General features: G+C 51.2%; 2 protein-coding genes across 3 annotated transcripts; both read left to right on the forward strand.

Annotated features, from left to right (window-relative positions):
- The first annotated feature begins 101 nt into the window (after positions 1-101).
- On the forward strand, positions 102-5,324 carry LOC128338077 (phospholipase A2, minor isoenzyme-like). Its single transcript, XM_053279964.1, has 4 exons — positions 102-1,568; positions 2,668-2,842; positions 3,750-3,877; positions 4,891-5,324. Exons 1-4 carry the CDS (start codon positions 1,535-1,537, stop codon positions 5,010-5,012), a joined length of 459 nt encoding a protein of 152 aa, XP_053135939.1. The 5' UTR covers positions 102-1,534; the 3' UTR covers positions 5,013-5,324.
- Positions 5,325-6,072: 748 nt separating this feature from the next.
- Positions 6,073-14,473, forward strand: LOC128338075 (uncharacterized). Of its 2 annotated transcripts, none has more exons than XM_053279962.1 (7): positions 6,073-6,234; positions 7,739-7,967; positions 9,103-9,217; positions 10,087-10,229; positions 11,050-11,120; positions 12,879-12,983; positions 14,265-14,473. In XM_053279962.1, the coding sequence occupies exons 2-7, from the start codon at positions 7,746-7,748 to the stop codon at positions 14,419-14,421; spliced, it is 813 nt and encodes a 270-aa protein (XP_053135937.1). In that variant the 5' UTR covers positions 6,073-6,234; positions 7,739-7,745; the 3' UTR covers positions 14,422-14,473. The 2 variants fall into 2 exon arrangements, with proteins under 2 accessions (XP_053135937.1, XP_053135938.1); XM_053279963.1 differs by having other exon boundaries at positions 12,882-12,983.
- The last annotated feature ends 1,370 nt before the right edge of the window (positions 14,474-15,843 follow it).

A 15,843-nucleotide genomic window follows, 5' to 3' on the forward strand; every position in this document is an offset into this window, starting at 1 on the left:
TGGGTAGCTTTCCTTCACTTTAAGGTACTTGATGCAGAGATGAAGCAGGGAGGAGAGCTGGGCTTGGGCAGAGCAAGCATGACATGTCCCCTTAGCTAAGCAGGGTCTGCCCTGGTTTGCATTTGAATGGGAGACTAGAAGTGTGAGCACTGTAAGATATTCCACTTAGGGGATAATGGGGCCGCTCTGGGAAGAGCAGAAGGTTCCAAGTTCTCTCCCTGGCTGCATCTCCAAGATAAGGCTGAGAGAGTCTCCTGTTTGCAACCTGGGAGAAGCCGCTGCCAGTCTGGGTAGACAACACTGAACAAGATGGATCAAGGGTCTGACTCAGTATATGGCAGCTTCCTATGTTTTCCGGTGTTCCTAAGCAGCAACAGGTTGCTTCCATGTCACACGCTATCAGGACTGCAAGGCATGCTGAGACTTGCAACTTTTTTTAAAATATGAGGGGTTTTTCTCACCAAGCAATAAAGAGTACCAGCCTGGATCCACCAGATGTTGGACTACAATTTCCATAGTCTCCTGCCACTGCTCACTGCAGCAGGGGGACGATGGGAGTTGTAGTCCAAAGATTTCTGGGGGGCCCGAGCACGGGGACCCCGGTCTGCAGTAACAAAGCCTGCCCTTCAAGCCTGGCGGGTCAGAGTGTGGGTGCAGCGTCACCTGTGGATTTCTACAATCTGTGTGTGCGCAGCAGTTTCCTGTTTGCAGACCTGTCAGGATGCCAGGGGAATGCAGGAGGCCTGGAGAGCTGGCCTTATGCTGGCCGGCATGGATTGCCCCCTTTGCTAAGCAAGGTCCACCCTGGTTTGTATTTGGATGGGCGATGAGCACTGTAAGATATTCCCCTCGGGATGGGGCTGCTCTGGGAAGAGCATCTAGGTTCCAAGTTCCTTCCCTGGCAGCATCTCCAAGATTGGGCTGAGGGAGACTCCTGCTTGCAACCTTGGAGAAGCCGCTGCCAGTCTGGGTAGACGATACTGAGCTATTTTAGTTCGGTTTAAGAAAAATTATTTTATATAGATGTGCTTTGGTGAGAAGGAGGAGGAGAGGAGAAGGAGGAGGAAGAGAAGAAGAAGAGCACCTTGTATGTGCTGAAGCTCTGTCCGGATATGAACCCGGGCTCCACCTAAGGTGTTCTGGAAAGAGGTCTTGTAAAATCTCTTGTCCTGGGATTAAGCTAGCCTGGGGTCCCCAGATGGTTTGTCATCGTGGAGTTGCAGTCCAACAACTAGGGATCCCAGGCTGTGAGAAATCCCAAGTGGCATTTTAAAAAGTGTAAAAAGGTGAGGGAGAAAGGGACTTGGGTGGAATGCCCACGGGCCAAGCAGATCCCTGGAAAGACAGCAGCTGGCTTTCAGGTGGCCTTGGCACCTAATCGCACGTCCCATGGCATTGCCTGGCGGAAGCAGGGTGCTTGGAGAAAGGTAAACACAGATCTCTTATCGCAGATCTTGATGCCAAGGTAATAGCCAAGCTATAAAGAGGCTGGCAGCCCACAGCCACGTTTCTCCTGCTGGACCTTGGGGGCAGAATGAAGCTTGCTTTCCTCCTCCTCCGAACGTCGGGTAAGTTGCATTTACGTTGGCACAGCAGTCCAGCGAGGGAGACCACCTGGGCCTAGAAGAACATTCCTATGGGAACCAGAAGTGTGTGTGATATTGGAGAGGAGAGCCGGTCTTGTGGCAGCAAGCATGACTTGTCCCCTTAGCTAAGCAGGGTCCGCCCTGGTTGCATTTGAATGGGAGACTAGAACTGTGAGCATTGCAAGATATTCCCTTTAGGGGATGGAGCCGCTCTGGGAAGAGCATCTAGGTTCCAAGTTCCCTCCCTGGCAGCATCTCCAAGACAGGGCTGAGAGAGATTCCTACTTGCAACCTTGGAGAAGCCGCTGCCAGTCTGTGCTGACAATACTGAGCAAGATAGACCAATGGTCTGACTCAGTATATGGCAGTTTCCTATGTTCCTAGTCACCCTCTTCAAACACTGTTGCGCCTGCGTTCAGGTGTCTCTATGCTGGGACGTGTTTCTGTGTAAATGGTGGTCCCTGCAGTCATTTTGAACCTCGGTGCAGGTTCTCTGGAATGCAGAATACAGATAGGGAGTGTGCTGCCATACCCACCTTCAACCTAACTGTGCCCACATGCAGATCTGGACCTGTGGATGCTCTTCACGGGTGTCGAACATATTGTGCGGATAGGGCTTCGGTGATGCAATACAAACTCACCAGTTAAGAGGAGCCTCTCTGAAGGATTGTTTTATTATTTGGAGGTATTTATTAATATCACACCAGCAGTGTACGTGGAGCCTTAAAGAGTTAAGCAGACAACAGAGATGGGTCTCTGCTCCCAAGGAGCCTACAAGCTAAAATAGTTGAGGAGCAAGAGATGGAGGAAGGAATGTGCAAATTGCTGTGTGTGAGAGGGCGGCGGGGAGGAAGCTGCATCTGCATCCAGACAAGCTTCAGAGGCATTCTTACCCCTGGACTTCGGGGCCGAGGCCCAGGGCCTCCACACCTCTTGGGCACCCCAAATCCTCTTTAGTCTCCCAAAATCCAGGCTCCCAAATTCCCTAAGTGCCCCCCTCGGGCTGCAGCGGCACGCCAGCTCTTCAAAGTCCGGGCCACGTTGTCGTCCAGCCGCTGACGTTGGGTGCTCTTCGGGGCAGTTTGTGTCTCCCTTCTAGGGGCCGCAGCCGCCGCTGCCACTCCCAGGAACCTCTGGCAGTTCCGTAACATGATCAAGTGCACCATCCCCAGCAGCGACCCGCTGAAGGATTACGCCGATTACGGCTGCTACTGCGGCTTGGGGGGCAGTGGGACGCCCATGGACGCCCTGGACAGGTAAGCCCGTTCCTTGCCTTTGCACCGGTCGCCACCTCCCTGTCCTCACACGGGCCTCAGTCTGTTAGCCCCCTAGGACCCGAATGGAGCCTCCATGTTCAGATACCCCTGGATACTAAAAATGCTGCTGGATCATAGTAAGGCCGTGTTCTTCACTGTAAGGCCTGGGTTGGAGCGGCAGGGGCCACCCTCCATCAACCTGAAGTGGAGGTTCAGAAGCGCTGGTCTTATGGCCACGAGCATTAATTGTCCCTTTTTGCTAAGCAGGGTCTGCCCTGGTTTGCATTTGCATGGGAGACTACATGTGAGCACTGGAAGATATTCTCCTCAAGGGATGGGGCTGCTCGCGGAAGAGCATCTAGGCTCCAAGTTCCCTCCCCGGCAGCATCTCCAGATAAGGCAGACTCCTGATGGCAACCTGGAAGAAGCCACTGCCAGTCTGGGTAGACAATTCTGAGCTAGATGGACCAAGGTCTGACTCAGTAGACGGCAGGATCCTATGTTCCTAGGACTAATTGTTTATTGGGACTGTGTGCAGCTTCTCCTTGACACCGTGTGGAGATGGCCCACTTTGCCCAACCCTGGGGGGCAGGGGGGGGCTCCTTTAGGGAAAACATCCCTCTTGAGTCCCTGCACCTTCTTTGAGGGTATGCACAGAGGGCTGGGAGGGATAGCTCTTCTTCCCAGCGCTTTCCCCATACAGCTCCCAAGGGAGGGATCCGTCGCTCTTAAAGGGCCCTGAGAAAAGTGCAGGACTGTATAAAGGTCAGCACAGTGCGAAATGTCTCTTGCATTGAAGTTTTTTCACCAGCAAAGACCCCGCTTGGAAAAGAACAAAGATCACTGTCCAGCATCCCTGACCCGCAGCACCGCAATTTGTTCGGAAACCTTTCTGCTTGCTGCATAGGTGCTGCCAGATCCACGACAACTGCTACGGGGAAGCCAAAAAACATCCAGACTGCAAGTTCCTTGTGGACAACCCCTACACAAAGACCTATGCTTATAGCTGCTCGGGCGAGGACATCACCTGCAGTGGTAAAGACACCCCCACCTTTTAACCATTGATGATCTCTATGCAATATTTACATCCTGCCTGATCCAACAGGGCTCTTCTTACATTTTTAAATTAAGTCCAGACCTTTGGACACTGGGCTAGCTGTTTCATGACCTCCTCACATTTTTTAAAAAAAATTTTGGCACATTTTGATGACCCAACTCCACAATAAAAAATAAACAGAAAGCGGGTGGGAAAAGTAGAAATGATAGCCATTACAATAACGGATAAGTAAAACTATGACACATACATTTAGAGAGCACCCTAATACCTAGATATGCAACACTAAATACACTAAATAAAGTTGACTAGAAGTAAAGTCCTATTGAAATTTAGTGTCCTTTATAGGGGTGTGCACGGAACTGACCCCCTGCCCACCCTTTAAACTCCCATAGGGTCACCCCATGCTTGTAAAGGGGAATCCTTACCCTTTACAAGCACTAGAACTGGTCAAACCAGGCTGAACCGGTTCGATTCGAACCGGGCCCAGTTTGGCTTGAGCTCGAACTGGCTCCTTTTTGGAAGACCACTCCGGTTCAAGCTCAAACTGGTCAAACCAGGTCAGTTCGACTAGAAGCCTGGTTTGAGTTGAACTGGTTGCACACCCCTAGTCTTTTAGACTAACTCCTGAATAATACTGTTGAGCAATTTGGTTAGGATGTCAGTGACTGCCAATAAATAAAACCTAAGAGAGATTGGCTCTGGTTTTAGTTCAGATTGTGCCTGCATGCACAGATGGTTGCATATGCTCTTGATTTTTATCATTCCAATGTGGGACAGAAAGACTCCACTTATGAAAGAAGTTTATTTTTACTCTAAGATAGTACTTTAAGGTGCATCTGGAAATGTGCAGCTCCCACAGCAGACCCCAGCTCCCAGCCTCTCTGGAGCCTGTTTCTGGAAGACTGAGCCCGGGGAGGGGATATCTTGCTTTGTAAGGCGCCCACAGAGAAGCCGCCCAGTTCATTGCCAAAGTCTTCTTCCTTCTCTCCAGAGAAGAACGACGAATGCGCGGACTTCGTCTGCCAGTGTGACCGCAGCGCGGCCATCTGCTTTGCGGGGGCCCCCTACAACAAGGAGTTCAAGCAACTGGACACCAGCAGATTCTGCAACTGAAGAGGCGTGCATGGCACCTGGGCAGAGAGTTTGGCACTCTCCCGTGCGTGCATGCCGATTCCCTGGACAGGATCTCTTCAGTACCCTGGGCTGCAGCTGGAGTCCCAGGCCTGCTCAACTTCGGCCCTGCAGGTGTTTTTGAACTACAACTCCCACAATCCTCAGTCACAGTGACCAATACCCAGGGATTATGGGAATTGTAGGCCAACATCTGCAGGAGGGCCGAAGTTGAGCAGCCCTGATGAATGGAGAGGGGGTAGAGGGTGTGTTTGGTGTTTTCCACAGCAAGGAGTCAACCTCATGAGGAATAAAATGGGGCATCCACAGCAGTCTCTCTTGTCTTCTGTGTGTTTGGTTTATTTTCTCCCCCGCCCCCTGCTCAAAAGCCCTTGTCTTGGTACTGACATCACGGTATCCCCATTGCTCCCATGCTCCGTATAGCCATCTCCACTTTCCAAGGAAATGATTGCCTGCATTTTGTCCCTATGCTTCCCTTTGGGGGGTGGATGCTTCATTAAAACCTTGCTCACGGCAGTAGCCGGCATGGGCATTCCTCAGGATACAGCTTCTCCTCCCTGGAACCTCTAAACAGTAAAGCACTGAGCCGCCGAAGGGCACAGTGGGAAATGACTTGACTAGCAAGCATGAAGTTGCTGGTTTGAATCCCTGCTGGTCTGTTTCCCAGACGATGGAAGACTCTATCGGGCAGCAGCGATCTAGGAAGATGCTGGAAGGCATCATCTCATACTGCGTGGGAGGTGGCAATGGTCAACCCCTCCTGTATTCTACCAAAGGCAAGACAAGACAATTCTCCAAGATAGGGCTGAGAGAGACTCCTGCCTGCAACCTTGGAGAAGCTGCTGCCAGTCTTTGTAGACAATATTAAGCTAGACGGACCAAGGGTTGGACTCAGTAGAAGGCCGCTTCCTAGGCGGCTGCCTGCTTGGGCCTGATTCGTGGGCTGCCTGCATAGTGTGGCCACTATTGCGACAGGCAACAATGGCCAAGCGAGTGATTGGCTGGCCGGCCCGTGAGGTCACAATGCCACCTGGGCTATGGCACACGGGAGCAACATGGGTGGCCCTGCAGAGCTGCTCCCTCCCAGGTGCCTTGGCGGCAACATCACCCCTTCATTCCTGGCCAGCCCCCCCGGAGCTGGTGGCTGCCATCAGCCATAAACAGGGGTCTTCTGGAGTGAAGCGAACACCACCTTCCCGCCGAGGTACCGCGTCAGCCGCACGCTCCGGGAGCTGCTGCGTGCAAGCCAGGACCTGGCTGGCAATGGGGACCCAGGGAGCTGCTGGGAACCCAGTCGTCAGGTCCTGGATCCACCGACACTGACTGGCAGCGGCTCTCCAAGGCTTCAGGGCGGCCAGGGTCTTTCCTGAGCCTGCTTGGAGATGCTGCCAGGCACTGAAGTTGGGACCTTCTACATGCAATCTACGGCTCCGTCCTATGCACTCTCCTGGGGAGGAGACGCCATTGAACAGAGAAGGCCATACGCTGGAGGAGACCTGCATAGGATCGGGTGATGCACGTCCTCCCTGCCTGCCAGAGGCTCAAAGTCAAAGGGCACGCTCAGCAAGCCGCGAGATGCCAGCCAGCACACGTCTCCTCTTTCACCCCAAAAGCTGGCGAGGAGAAAGGTGTCAGATGCCTCGGATGCTGGACTACATCTCCCATCACTCCTCTGCCACAATGACCCAGACGTTGTGGCAGGGGCTGATAGGAGTTGTAGTCCAACGTCTTCTGGGGTCCCATGTTTGAGAACATCTAGCTTCGGTCATTTCCTGTCAAAAAATAGTCCCCTGGTGGATATTTCCTGTATATAGCTGCATTGGAGGCAAACATAATAATAATAATAATAATTATATATATATATATATATATATATATATATATATATATATATATATATGAGATATTTAAGTATATTAACTTTTATTTATTTATTCATTCATTCATTCATTCATTCATTCATTCATTTATTTAATAATTAATTTTAAAACTTTCATCAACTTTCTTTGTTAGCCACTCCCTAAGAAATTGTTCTCTGGGCAGCTCACAACACAGCATTAAAACATCAAGTTAAAACACACACATATAACATATAAAACCACAGCATACAACATAGGAAGCTGCAGTGCCTTATACCGAGTCAGACCCTTGGTCCAGCTAGCTGAGTATTGTCTTCACAGACTGGCAGCGGCTTCTCCAAGGTTGCTGGCAGGAATCTCTCTCAGCCCTATCTTGGAGATGCTGCCAGGGAGGGAACTGGGAACCTTCTGCTCTTCCCAGAGCGGCTCCATCCCCTGAGGGGAAGATCTTCCAGTGCTCAGACAGACATGTGGTCTTCCATTCAAATGTGAACCAGGGCAACATCTGGGTTCCAAAAGGTTGAGAACCCCTGAATTAGAGGTTGTAGAAGCCACATGGAGGAACCATCCCGCTAAATTGCAGGGGACCGAAGCAATGTATGTGACTTACCTCTGAGTAAATACTGCAGAAAGATCTTGGCCACAAGGACAGATGTTGCAAGATAATCTAAGGTACTGTACGAAACCACCGTTTAGTTCTAGCCGATGGGAGAAACGCCTGCTTGCTTCCAGGGGGCTCGAGAGTCCCCAAATGTTAACCGACATTGTGGTTGTAAGGCGTGGTGACAACCCTTTGGAGAGGTTTTGACCCCTTTACCTGCCTCTCCTGCCTCCCACCCCTCTGTCCAGGTCTAGGATGGAGATCCTGGGCGAATTTGACAACGAGTCCCCACTCTATGTATCTTTCTGCAAGCGGATCTCCCCGGAGGACTTTGAGAGGCAGTCCTTGACTTACACCCAGAAATGCCTGCACGACCTTTACACCAAAATGGAGCAGAATCCCGGCATCTGTGAGCGGGTCGTACAGAAGAGGAAGCAGCTGGAGAGCCAGGAGGCTGGGTTGGCGTCCTATCTCAAGGCAAGACACAGCAGCAGTTTCCAAGCTGACCCGCGAATACAGCTGCCCCGTATTGTTCTGCCATTTTGTTCTGCCCCAGAAGTTGTGTTCTGCCCCCGTTTTGTTCTGCCCCAGAACAAAAACCTGTTCTTTGGGCAGCTGCTTAATACGCAGAAAATAGCAGGGGGCATTGCCCAAGACATAGAATCGGAATTGTCCTCGGTGGTGCTTTTATCGGTCAATGCCCATACTAATTCTTGCACATGCAATCTCCCATCCAAATGCAAACCAGGGTGGACCCTGCTTAGCAAAGGGGACAAGCCATGCTTGCTACCACAAGACCAGCTCTCCTACAACACCCACCACAGGGACATAGGAAGCTGCCATATACTGAGTCAGACCCTTGGTCTATCCAGCTCAGTATTGTCTTCACAGACTGGCAGCGGCTTCTCCAAGGTTGCAGGCAGGAATCTCTTGGAAATGCTGCCAGGGAGGGAACTTGGCACCTTCTGCTCTTCCCAGAGCGGCTCGATCCCATGAGGGGAATCTCTTCCAGTGCTCACCCTTCTAGTCCCCCTTTCATATGCAACCTGGGTGGACCCTGCTTAGCGAAGGGGACAAGCCATGCTTGCTACCACAAGACCAGCTCTCTTCACAATGTCTCTGGGCAGTTTACAATAAAAACAGTACACATTATTAATAAAACAGAATCAAAACATAAAAAACAATCTACAATTGTTAAAATGGATAGAAACAATTAAAAACTGTTAATCAAATTAAAAGCCTGAGTGAACAAATGTGTCTTAACTGCCAGCTGACCCCCTGAGGGCCAACCTCAGCCTACCAGGCCCTATAAAGCTAAAACTGCAACACCCTTTCCTCAGTCGAAACAGTCAGTGTCTGGCGTGAGGTGTCGGCTGAGGGCTTGCCCTCTTTCCCAGAGGGTTGGCCACCTTGGCACATTATCCCCGCCTGGCTTTGACCACCCCCAGCCCGTGGCGAAGCATTCAAAAGCGGTGCTCCTCTTGCCTCGGCAGTCTGGAGTGGCTGAGTCCTTTGGAACTCACCCCCTCATGATGCTGCATGTATGAGCCACACCATAGCCCCGAGGTTTGGCAAGGGGCAGCCTGTCTATCCCCGCATGTCGTCTTTGCAGGCCAAGTTCCTCTCGCTGTTTAACTACGGTGGCAACTCGCTGGAAGTGGAGGAGATCCAAGAAGAGGCGGAGCAGCTGAAACGGGAGATGCAACGCGCCAGCAACTATGCTTTCGGTAAACCCTGAACTTCTCTCTCTCGCCTGGCCAGGGACTCTCTCTGGGTTACCGTCCAGGACAGGGGTTCTCAACCTGGGCTCCCCAGATTTTGTGGAACTACAAGTCCCATCCTCCCCTGCCACACTGTTGGAGGCTGATATGATGATGATGATATATGCTCTCCTTCTGCCCCCTCCCCTCCAAACTGCTTCCGTCATTTTTATTTTATTATCATTCATTTATTCCATTTCTATCTCACTCTTCCTCCAAGGAGCCCAGAGTGTGGTACATGGTTATATTTGCCCTCACAACAACCCTGCGAGGTAGGTTAGGCTGAGAGCTATGCGACTGGCCCAGGGTCACCCAGTGAGTTTCATGGCTGAACGGGGATTTGAACTCAGGTCTTCCCGGTCCTAGTCCAACACTCGAACCACTACACGACACTGGCTCCTCATGACCTCCTCCAGTTTCCTGTTTGCATAACAGAAAAGTTAAAAATCCCTCCACACTTGGAGGGATAGATGGGCCGGTGCTGTTCAGGATGGGTGAACTCCAAGTGGATGATCCCGGGCACCTTTATCACTGATATTGAAGGCTGGGCTCCCCAGGAGCTGTGAATACTTAGTCTTGTGCCCTGCCTCTTCAAGAGCCAAGCCCAGAAGGCCTCAGGGTGAGAAAGGCCATGTGAGAGAACTGGGGGAGGGGAAGAGTTCCGGCTTTGCAGCAGAAGCCTCTGTCTGTGGCTGCTGGGCCTTTTTGAGATCTTCTGGGGACTGAAGGCGTTATTAGCCGCGGTCTGGTGCGTGGGGCTGTTTTCAGTTCCTCCGGTCCAAATAATGGCAGTCCCACCTGGCGCATGATGCAACTCGCGATTCGGTTCTTTCCAGCTGCCAAGAGCGCTTCCCGCTGGCCGTCGGAGAGGAAGCCCAGAAGGAACATCCCTTTGGGGAGATTCGGTCCCGGCCAGACCAAGTTTCTGGACCCAGCTGTGCCGGCCATGCCCAGAATCTTTGGCCCTTACCCAACACAGGTTTGTGTGCATAACGTGTGTCCGGAGGTGGGCAGATAGCTCAGCAACAGAGCATCAGGAATAGGGCTGGGAGAGACTCCGGCCTGAAACCGCAGAGAGCTGCTGCCAGTCAGAGCAGGGCACACGGAGAGAGAGGGACCAAGGTTCAGACTCAGTAGGAGGCAGCTTTCTGTTTAGGAATGGGGCTGTACCTCAGCGGTAGAGCATCTGCTTTGTAGGCAGAAGTCCCCGTCCCCCCGTTCAGTCTCTGGCTGGCAGCATCTGCAGGTAGGGCTGGGAATTAAGACTCCTTCCTGAAGCTTTGGCGGGCTGCTGCCAGTCAGTGTAGACAATACTGAGCGAAGGGTCTGGAGCAAGGGTCGGACTGGGTAGAAGGAAGCTTCCTGTGGGAGGAGAGCTGGGCTTGTGGGAGCAAGCGTGAATTTTGTCCCCTTTGCTAAGCAGCATCTTCCCTGGTTTGCATTTGGATGGGAGGTTGCAGGTGTGAGCACTTTAAGATATTCCCCTGAGGGTATAAGGGGGCTGCTCGGGGAAGAGCTCTGCAGGAGAATACGGCCGAGATTGATAGACAGCTTTTCGACCCAAGTTCCCAAAGCAGTTTACATAGGTAGAAATAAATAAGAGGGCTCCCTTGCCCCCAAAGGCTCACAATCTTAAAAAAAGAAATGTAAGATAGACCCCCAGCAACAGCCACTGGAGAAGGCCATATTCCGGGACGGTGGGGTGGGGTGGGGTGGGCCAGCCCGAGTCGGGGTGACTCCCCTTTGGGAATATTGTGGCTTGCCCTCCACAGTGGGCCTTTTCTTTTCACCCCCAACAGGCAGAGAGATCAGCAGGTGGCAACACAGAATGGACCCATCCCCAGACCAACGTAGCAGTCCATCCAAATAGGTGGGAGGTGATTGGAGGATTGGAGGGGGGGCGCGGTGGGGGGCAAGGGCCCCAATCGACGAGTGCTTCTCAAAGACATGCCCCCCCGCCAGCAATGTCGTTGAACTCCAACTTGCACTGGGCTGTGGATGATGGGAGTCGTAGTCCAACAACATCCAGGGACCCAGGGTTGAGAACGCCGAGAATCTGAAATTCTCTGGAATTTCAGAGAAAACAAAGGCAGTGGGGGACCAAGAGCTGGGCGCGAATGGAGGCAGCGAGCGCTCCTTTCTGCAAAGGATCGCTTCCTTTTGGTTTCTGGCGGGAGGTTTGACGGCTGTCATCCAGGAGGAGGAGGGACGGGCCCCAAAGAGACCCGGGGGGAAGGGGTGGGGTGATTCATGCGGCACTGCACAATCGCAGTAGAACTGGGGTCTCGGTATACCTGTACAACCGGAAAGGCCCCAGTGGCCTAAGAGAAGGCGGATAGACTGAGAGCCTTTTATTCTCACTTGGAAAACCTTGTTTATTTGGCCTCTTCGCTGGTTTGGGGGATGATTTGGGGCAATCCAGGGACCTAATCCCCTGATCCCTATAGCACTAACACTCCATTATCCATGGATTCGGTATCTATGCCCCCCTCCCAGCAGAGGTGCTCTTACCCCTGGACTTCGGGGCCAAAGTCCAGGGCCTCCAAAGCTCCTGGGTCCCCCAAATCCTCTGTAGTCTGTCCTGTGTGGTGCGGTCGCCTGGCGGAGCATAATGATGCTTAATTTGCAGGGGTGTGGGGCCTCCAAATGCCTTTAGGTCCAGGCTCCAAAATTACCTAGGTGCACCTCTGCCCCCCGGAATGGTACCCCCTCAAATAATGAAGTTTTCCCATACAGGCATCTGTACATAGGGTTGCATATTCTGGCTCTCCAGATCCGGGTAAATTGGCTTATTATGTATTATGTAAATTGGCTTGCATTATTCGCATATGCAAATCAGCAGCTGCACTTTCCATTCTACTTGTGTTTGCTCTGGATATCTACCAACAATAGTTGGGGAAGATATCTTTGCCTGACCATTTTCCTTGACACATTAACAGCAGCAACAGAACAACAACAAAAATGCACAGCTTTTTAATTAAGGCTGCAATTCTGTACACACTTATTTGAGAGAAGATCTAATTGAAACAATGGTGCTGACTTCTACGTAGGCATGCACTGAACGTAAAGCCAAGAAAGCCCCTAAACATTACAATACACAGCCTGGTAGGCAGGTAGTGGTTCACATCAAAAGCAAGCTATCCTCTCAACTGCCTGAAAGAGATCCCCTGCTGATAACAAACAAGGGAACATTCCTTGGGGGGTTACTGTACTTGTGAAAAGTGGAACCCTCCCAGCAAGCCTCTTCCTCTCTTAATCGAAGCCCAGCCATTGAGCAGAAGAGTGACTGCACATTTTGCTCCATAATTCCATTTCTACAAGAGCTAGAGCTTAGCTTTTTCTTAAAGAAAAGAAAAGAAAGAAAGCTGAAATCCAGGCAAATCTGGGTGAGCTAAGCAATCGGGGTGAGACGCTTGAAATCCGGGTGATACCCTATCTGTAGCCCTCTCCGTTACACTCCTACAGCATAATGTCTAAATTGAGCTGATCTGATCTTAGGGGTGTAGAGTAGACCCTGTCAAAAATCACAGTAAGTATTCCTGCACCCCAGCTGGTTCATGTACTAAGAGAGAAACCGGTGGCACCCCAAGATTCCCGTGAAATTCCACATCTTGCCATCGTCTTTCAGCAGCACACTCGACCTTCATCCCTTCATGCTGAATCCTGGCGGCTACAATCCCTGGCTGCTGCCTAGCGACTCCTGCATCCGGCTGAAATCCTCCAACTTTCCAAGGTAGTGTGTTGTTTCCTTTTGAGGTTGCCCACGTAAGCCACCCTGGTTCCTACACGTGGCAAGGTGGGGGGGGGATTCATTTAATGAAGGGGATGAAGAACTGGCCTGTGGCTTCTTGGAGGGGTCTCTTCTAGAAACTCCCCTGGTTCCAGGGCTGGCCGGAAAAGTGCCACCTCAAGGGCAGCAGGGAAGATTTTCCAGGGCCTCGAGAAACAGGGAGGGGTTAGGGTTAGCCAGCAGGCCCGTATATACCAGGTATGCAGAGGGCTTGGTGTGAAAGGTCCCTTTGTAGAACGACGATTCCCAGAATTCTATGGGGCATGGGCTTCATCAAGGTTGTAGTGCAATACAAATAGTGCAAGACGGAGGTACTTATTGCGTGGGGTCGGAACTCAGGAGACGATTTCGATCTGCCAGTTCTGGATGGGGGTCACACTTCCCCAGAAGGAAGAGGTACACAGTCTGGGGGTGCTTCTGGACACAAAACTCTCCCTGGTGTCCAAGATTGAGGCAGTGGCCAGAGGTGCCTTTTATCAGCTAGGGCTGATACACCAGCTGTGTCCGTTTCTTGAGATAAATAACCTCAGAACAGTATGCTGGTAACCTCCAGGCTTGACTACTGTAGTGCACTCTATGTGGGGCTGCCTTTGTACGTAGTCTGGAAACTGCAGTTTGTCCCGAACGCGGCAGCCACATTGGTCTCTGGGTCATCTCGGAGAGACCATATCACTCCTATCTTAAAAGATCTATACTGGCTGCCGATAAGTTTCCAAGCAAAATACAAGGTTTTGGTTGTAACCTATAAAGCCCTAGCAGCTTGGGCCCTGGGTATTTAAGAGAATGCCTTCTTCGCTATGAACCACACCACCCATTGAGATCATCTGGAGAGGTCCGTCTGCTGTTGCCGCCAACTCGTTAGGTGGCTACTTCGGGACAGGCCTTCTCTCTTGCAGCCCCTGGACTTTGGAACGCGCTCCCTGCTGAAAGAAGAGCCTCCCCATCTCTGGCAACTTTTGAAAAGGCAGTCAAGATGCATTTGTTCACCCAGGCTTTTAATTCGATATTGTTTTAATTGTGTTTTTAATAGTTTTCACATTTTAAATTTTAATTGTTGTAATGTTTTAATCTTTTTATCTGCTGTTTTTATTGTTTTGTTGCAAACCGCCCAGAGACTTATGTTTTGGGTGGTATACAAATGTGTTCAATAAAATAAAAATAATAAAAATATGCCTGCACGGAAGCACCTGAGGATCCTCACCAGAACCTGTTCCCTTGGTCTAGGACTCCTGCCAGAAACGCGACATCACCCTTCCAAAACGACAGCCCGTCCAGCTCCACCCCCGGTCTGAACACTCCCACCCTAGCCAAGCCCCGAGAAACAGCAGAGGACAAGGAGAACCAAAGCCTGGACCCCAGCTCTCACCCGACAGGGGCCTAAATGTCACTCGGTATATGGGCAGATGCTAAGCAAATGAAAATTCAGTGCATGACCTTTATTTGTGTGGGGACTCTATTGTCAAGGTGCCTCCAAGGGCAGGGAGAAAGCTGCAAATGGTGGCCCAGAAGGGGAGACGTTATTCGCTTGCACTGCTGTTACGGGATTTAAGAGAAAGAAAGAAATTGTATTGAAGTACATAAGAACATAGGAAGCTGCCATATTCTGAGTCCGACCCTTGGTCCATCTAGCTCAGTATTGTCTGCACAGACTGGCAGCGGCTTCTCCAAGGCTGCAGGCAGGAATCTCTCTCAGCCCTATCTTGGAGATGCTGCCAAGGAGGGAACTTGGGACCTTCTGCAGGCAAGCAGGCAGGTGCTCTTCCCAGAGCGGCCCCATCCCCTAAGGAGAATATCTTATAGTACTCACATGTAGTCTCCCATGCAAATGAAAACCAGGGCAGGCCCTGCCTAGCAAAGGGGGCTCTTATTGCTTGCTACTGCAAGACCAGCTCTTCACCATTAGGAGAATATTGCTATCCATCTGTGTGTGCATGAGCAAAGGTGAGTGGAGTAGCTGGGCACCCTGTTAAGGCTGGGCCAGAGTCTCCACCATGGTAAGGATCTAGGAACACCATTGCCCTTGGGAGCAGAAGAAGCTGCCTAATACTGAGCCAGACCCTTGGTCCATCTAGCTCATTATTGCTTACTCTGACTGGCAGCAGCTCTCCACAGTTTCAGGCAAGGGTCTGAAGGAAGAGAGCTGGTCTTGTGGTAGCAAGCATGACTTGTCCCCTTAAGCTAAGCAGGATCCACCCTGGTTGCATCTGAATGGGAGACTAGAAGTGTGAGCAATGGAAGAGATTGCCCCTCAGGGCATGATGGAGCCACTTTGGGAAGAGCAGAAGGTTCCCAGTCTCCTCCCTGGCAGCATCTCCAAGATAGGGCTGAAAGAGACTCCTGCCTGCAACCTTGGAGAAGCTGCTGCCAGTCTGTATAGACAATACTGAGCTAGATGGACCAAGGGTTTGACTCAGTATATGGCAGCTTCCTTTGTTCCTATGAGAACCAGAATGGCCTTAGCCTTCTGCAGGAGCAAGTCTTGCCTCACTAACCTTTTGGAGTTCTTTGAGAGTGTCAACAACAGGTGTGTGGCTAAAGGACTTCCAGAACCCTTTGGACAAAATTCCTCATCAAAGGCTCTTGAGTAAACTTAGCTGTCATGGGATAAGGAGACAAGTACATGCGTGGATTGCTAACTGGTTGAAGGACAGGAAACAGAGGGTAGGAATAAATGGACAGTTTTCACAACGGAGGGAAGTAAGAAGTGGGGTCTCCCAGGGATCTGGATTGCGACCAGTGCTCTTTAATTTATACATAAATTATTTAGAAGTTGGGGTCAGCAGCGAAGTGGCCTCATTTGCAG

The sequence above is a fragment of the Hemicordylus capensis genome, chromosome 15 (genome assembly GCF_027244095.1).
Source record: "Hemicordylus capensis ecotype Gifberg chromosome 15, rHemCap1.1.pri, whole genome shotgun sequence".
NCBI classification, from domain to species: Eukaryota; Metazoa; Chordata; class Lepidosauria; order Squamata; family Cordylidae; genus Hemicordylus; species Hemicordylus capensis.

Coding starts and splice junctions, on each gene's coding strand:
- LOC128338077 (XM_053279964.1), top strand. CDS start 1,535: ATGAAGCTTGCTTTCCTCCTCCTCCGAACGTCGG. Junction 1,569..2,667: donor CCTCCTCCTCCGAACGTCGG/GTAAGTTGCATT, acceptor TCTTCGGGGCAG/TTTGTGTCTCCCTTCTAGGG. Junction 2,843..3,749: donor CCCATGGACGCCCTGGACAG/GTAAGCCCGTTC, acceptor CTTGCTGCATAG/GTGCTGCCAGATCCACGACA.
- LOC128338075 (XM_053279962.1), top strand. CDS start 7,746: ATGGAGATCCTGGGCGAATTTGACAACGAGTCCCCACTCTATGTATCT. Junction 10,230..11,049: donor TTGGCCCTTACCCAACACAG/GTTTGTGTGCAT, acceptor CACCCCCAACAG/GCAGAGAGATCAGCAGGTGG. Junction 11,121..12,878: donor GTAGCAGTCCATCCAAATAG/GTGGGAGGTGAT, acceptor ATCGTCTTTCAG/CAGCACACTCGACCTTCATC.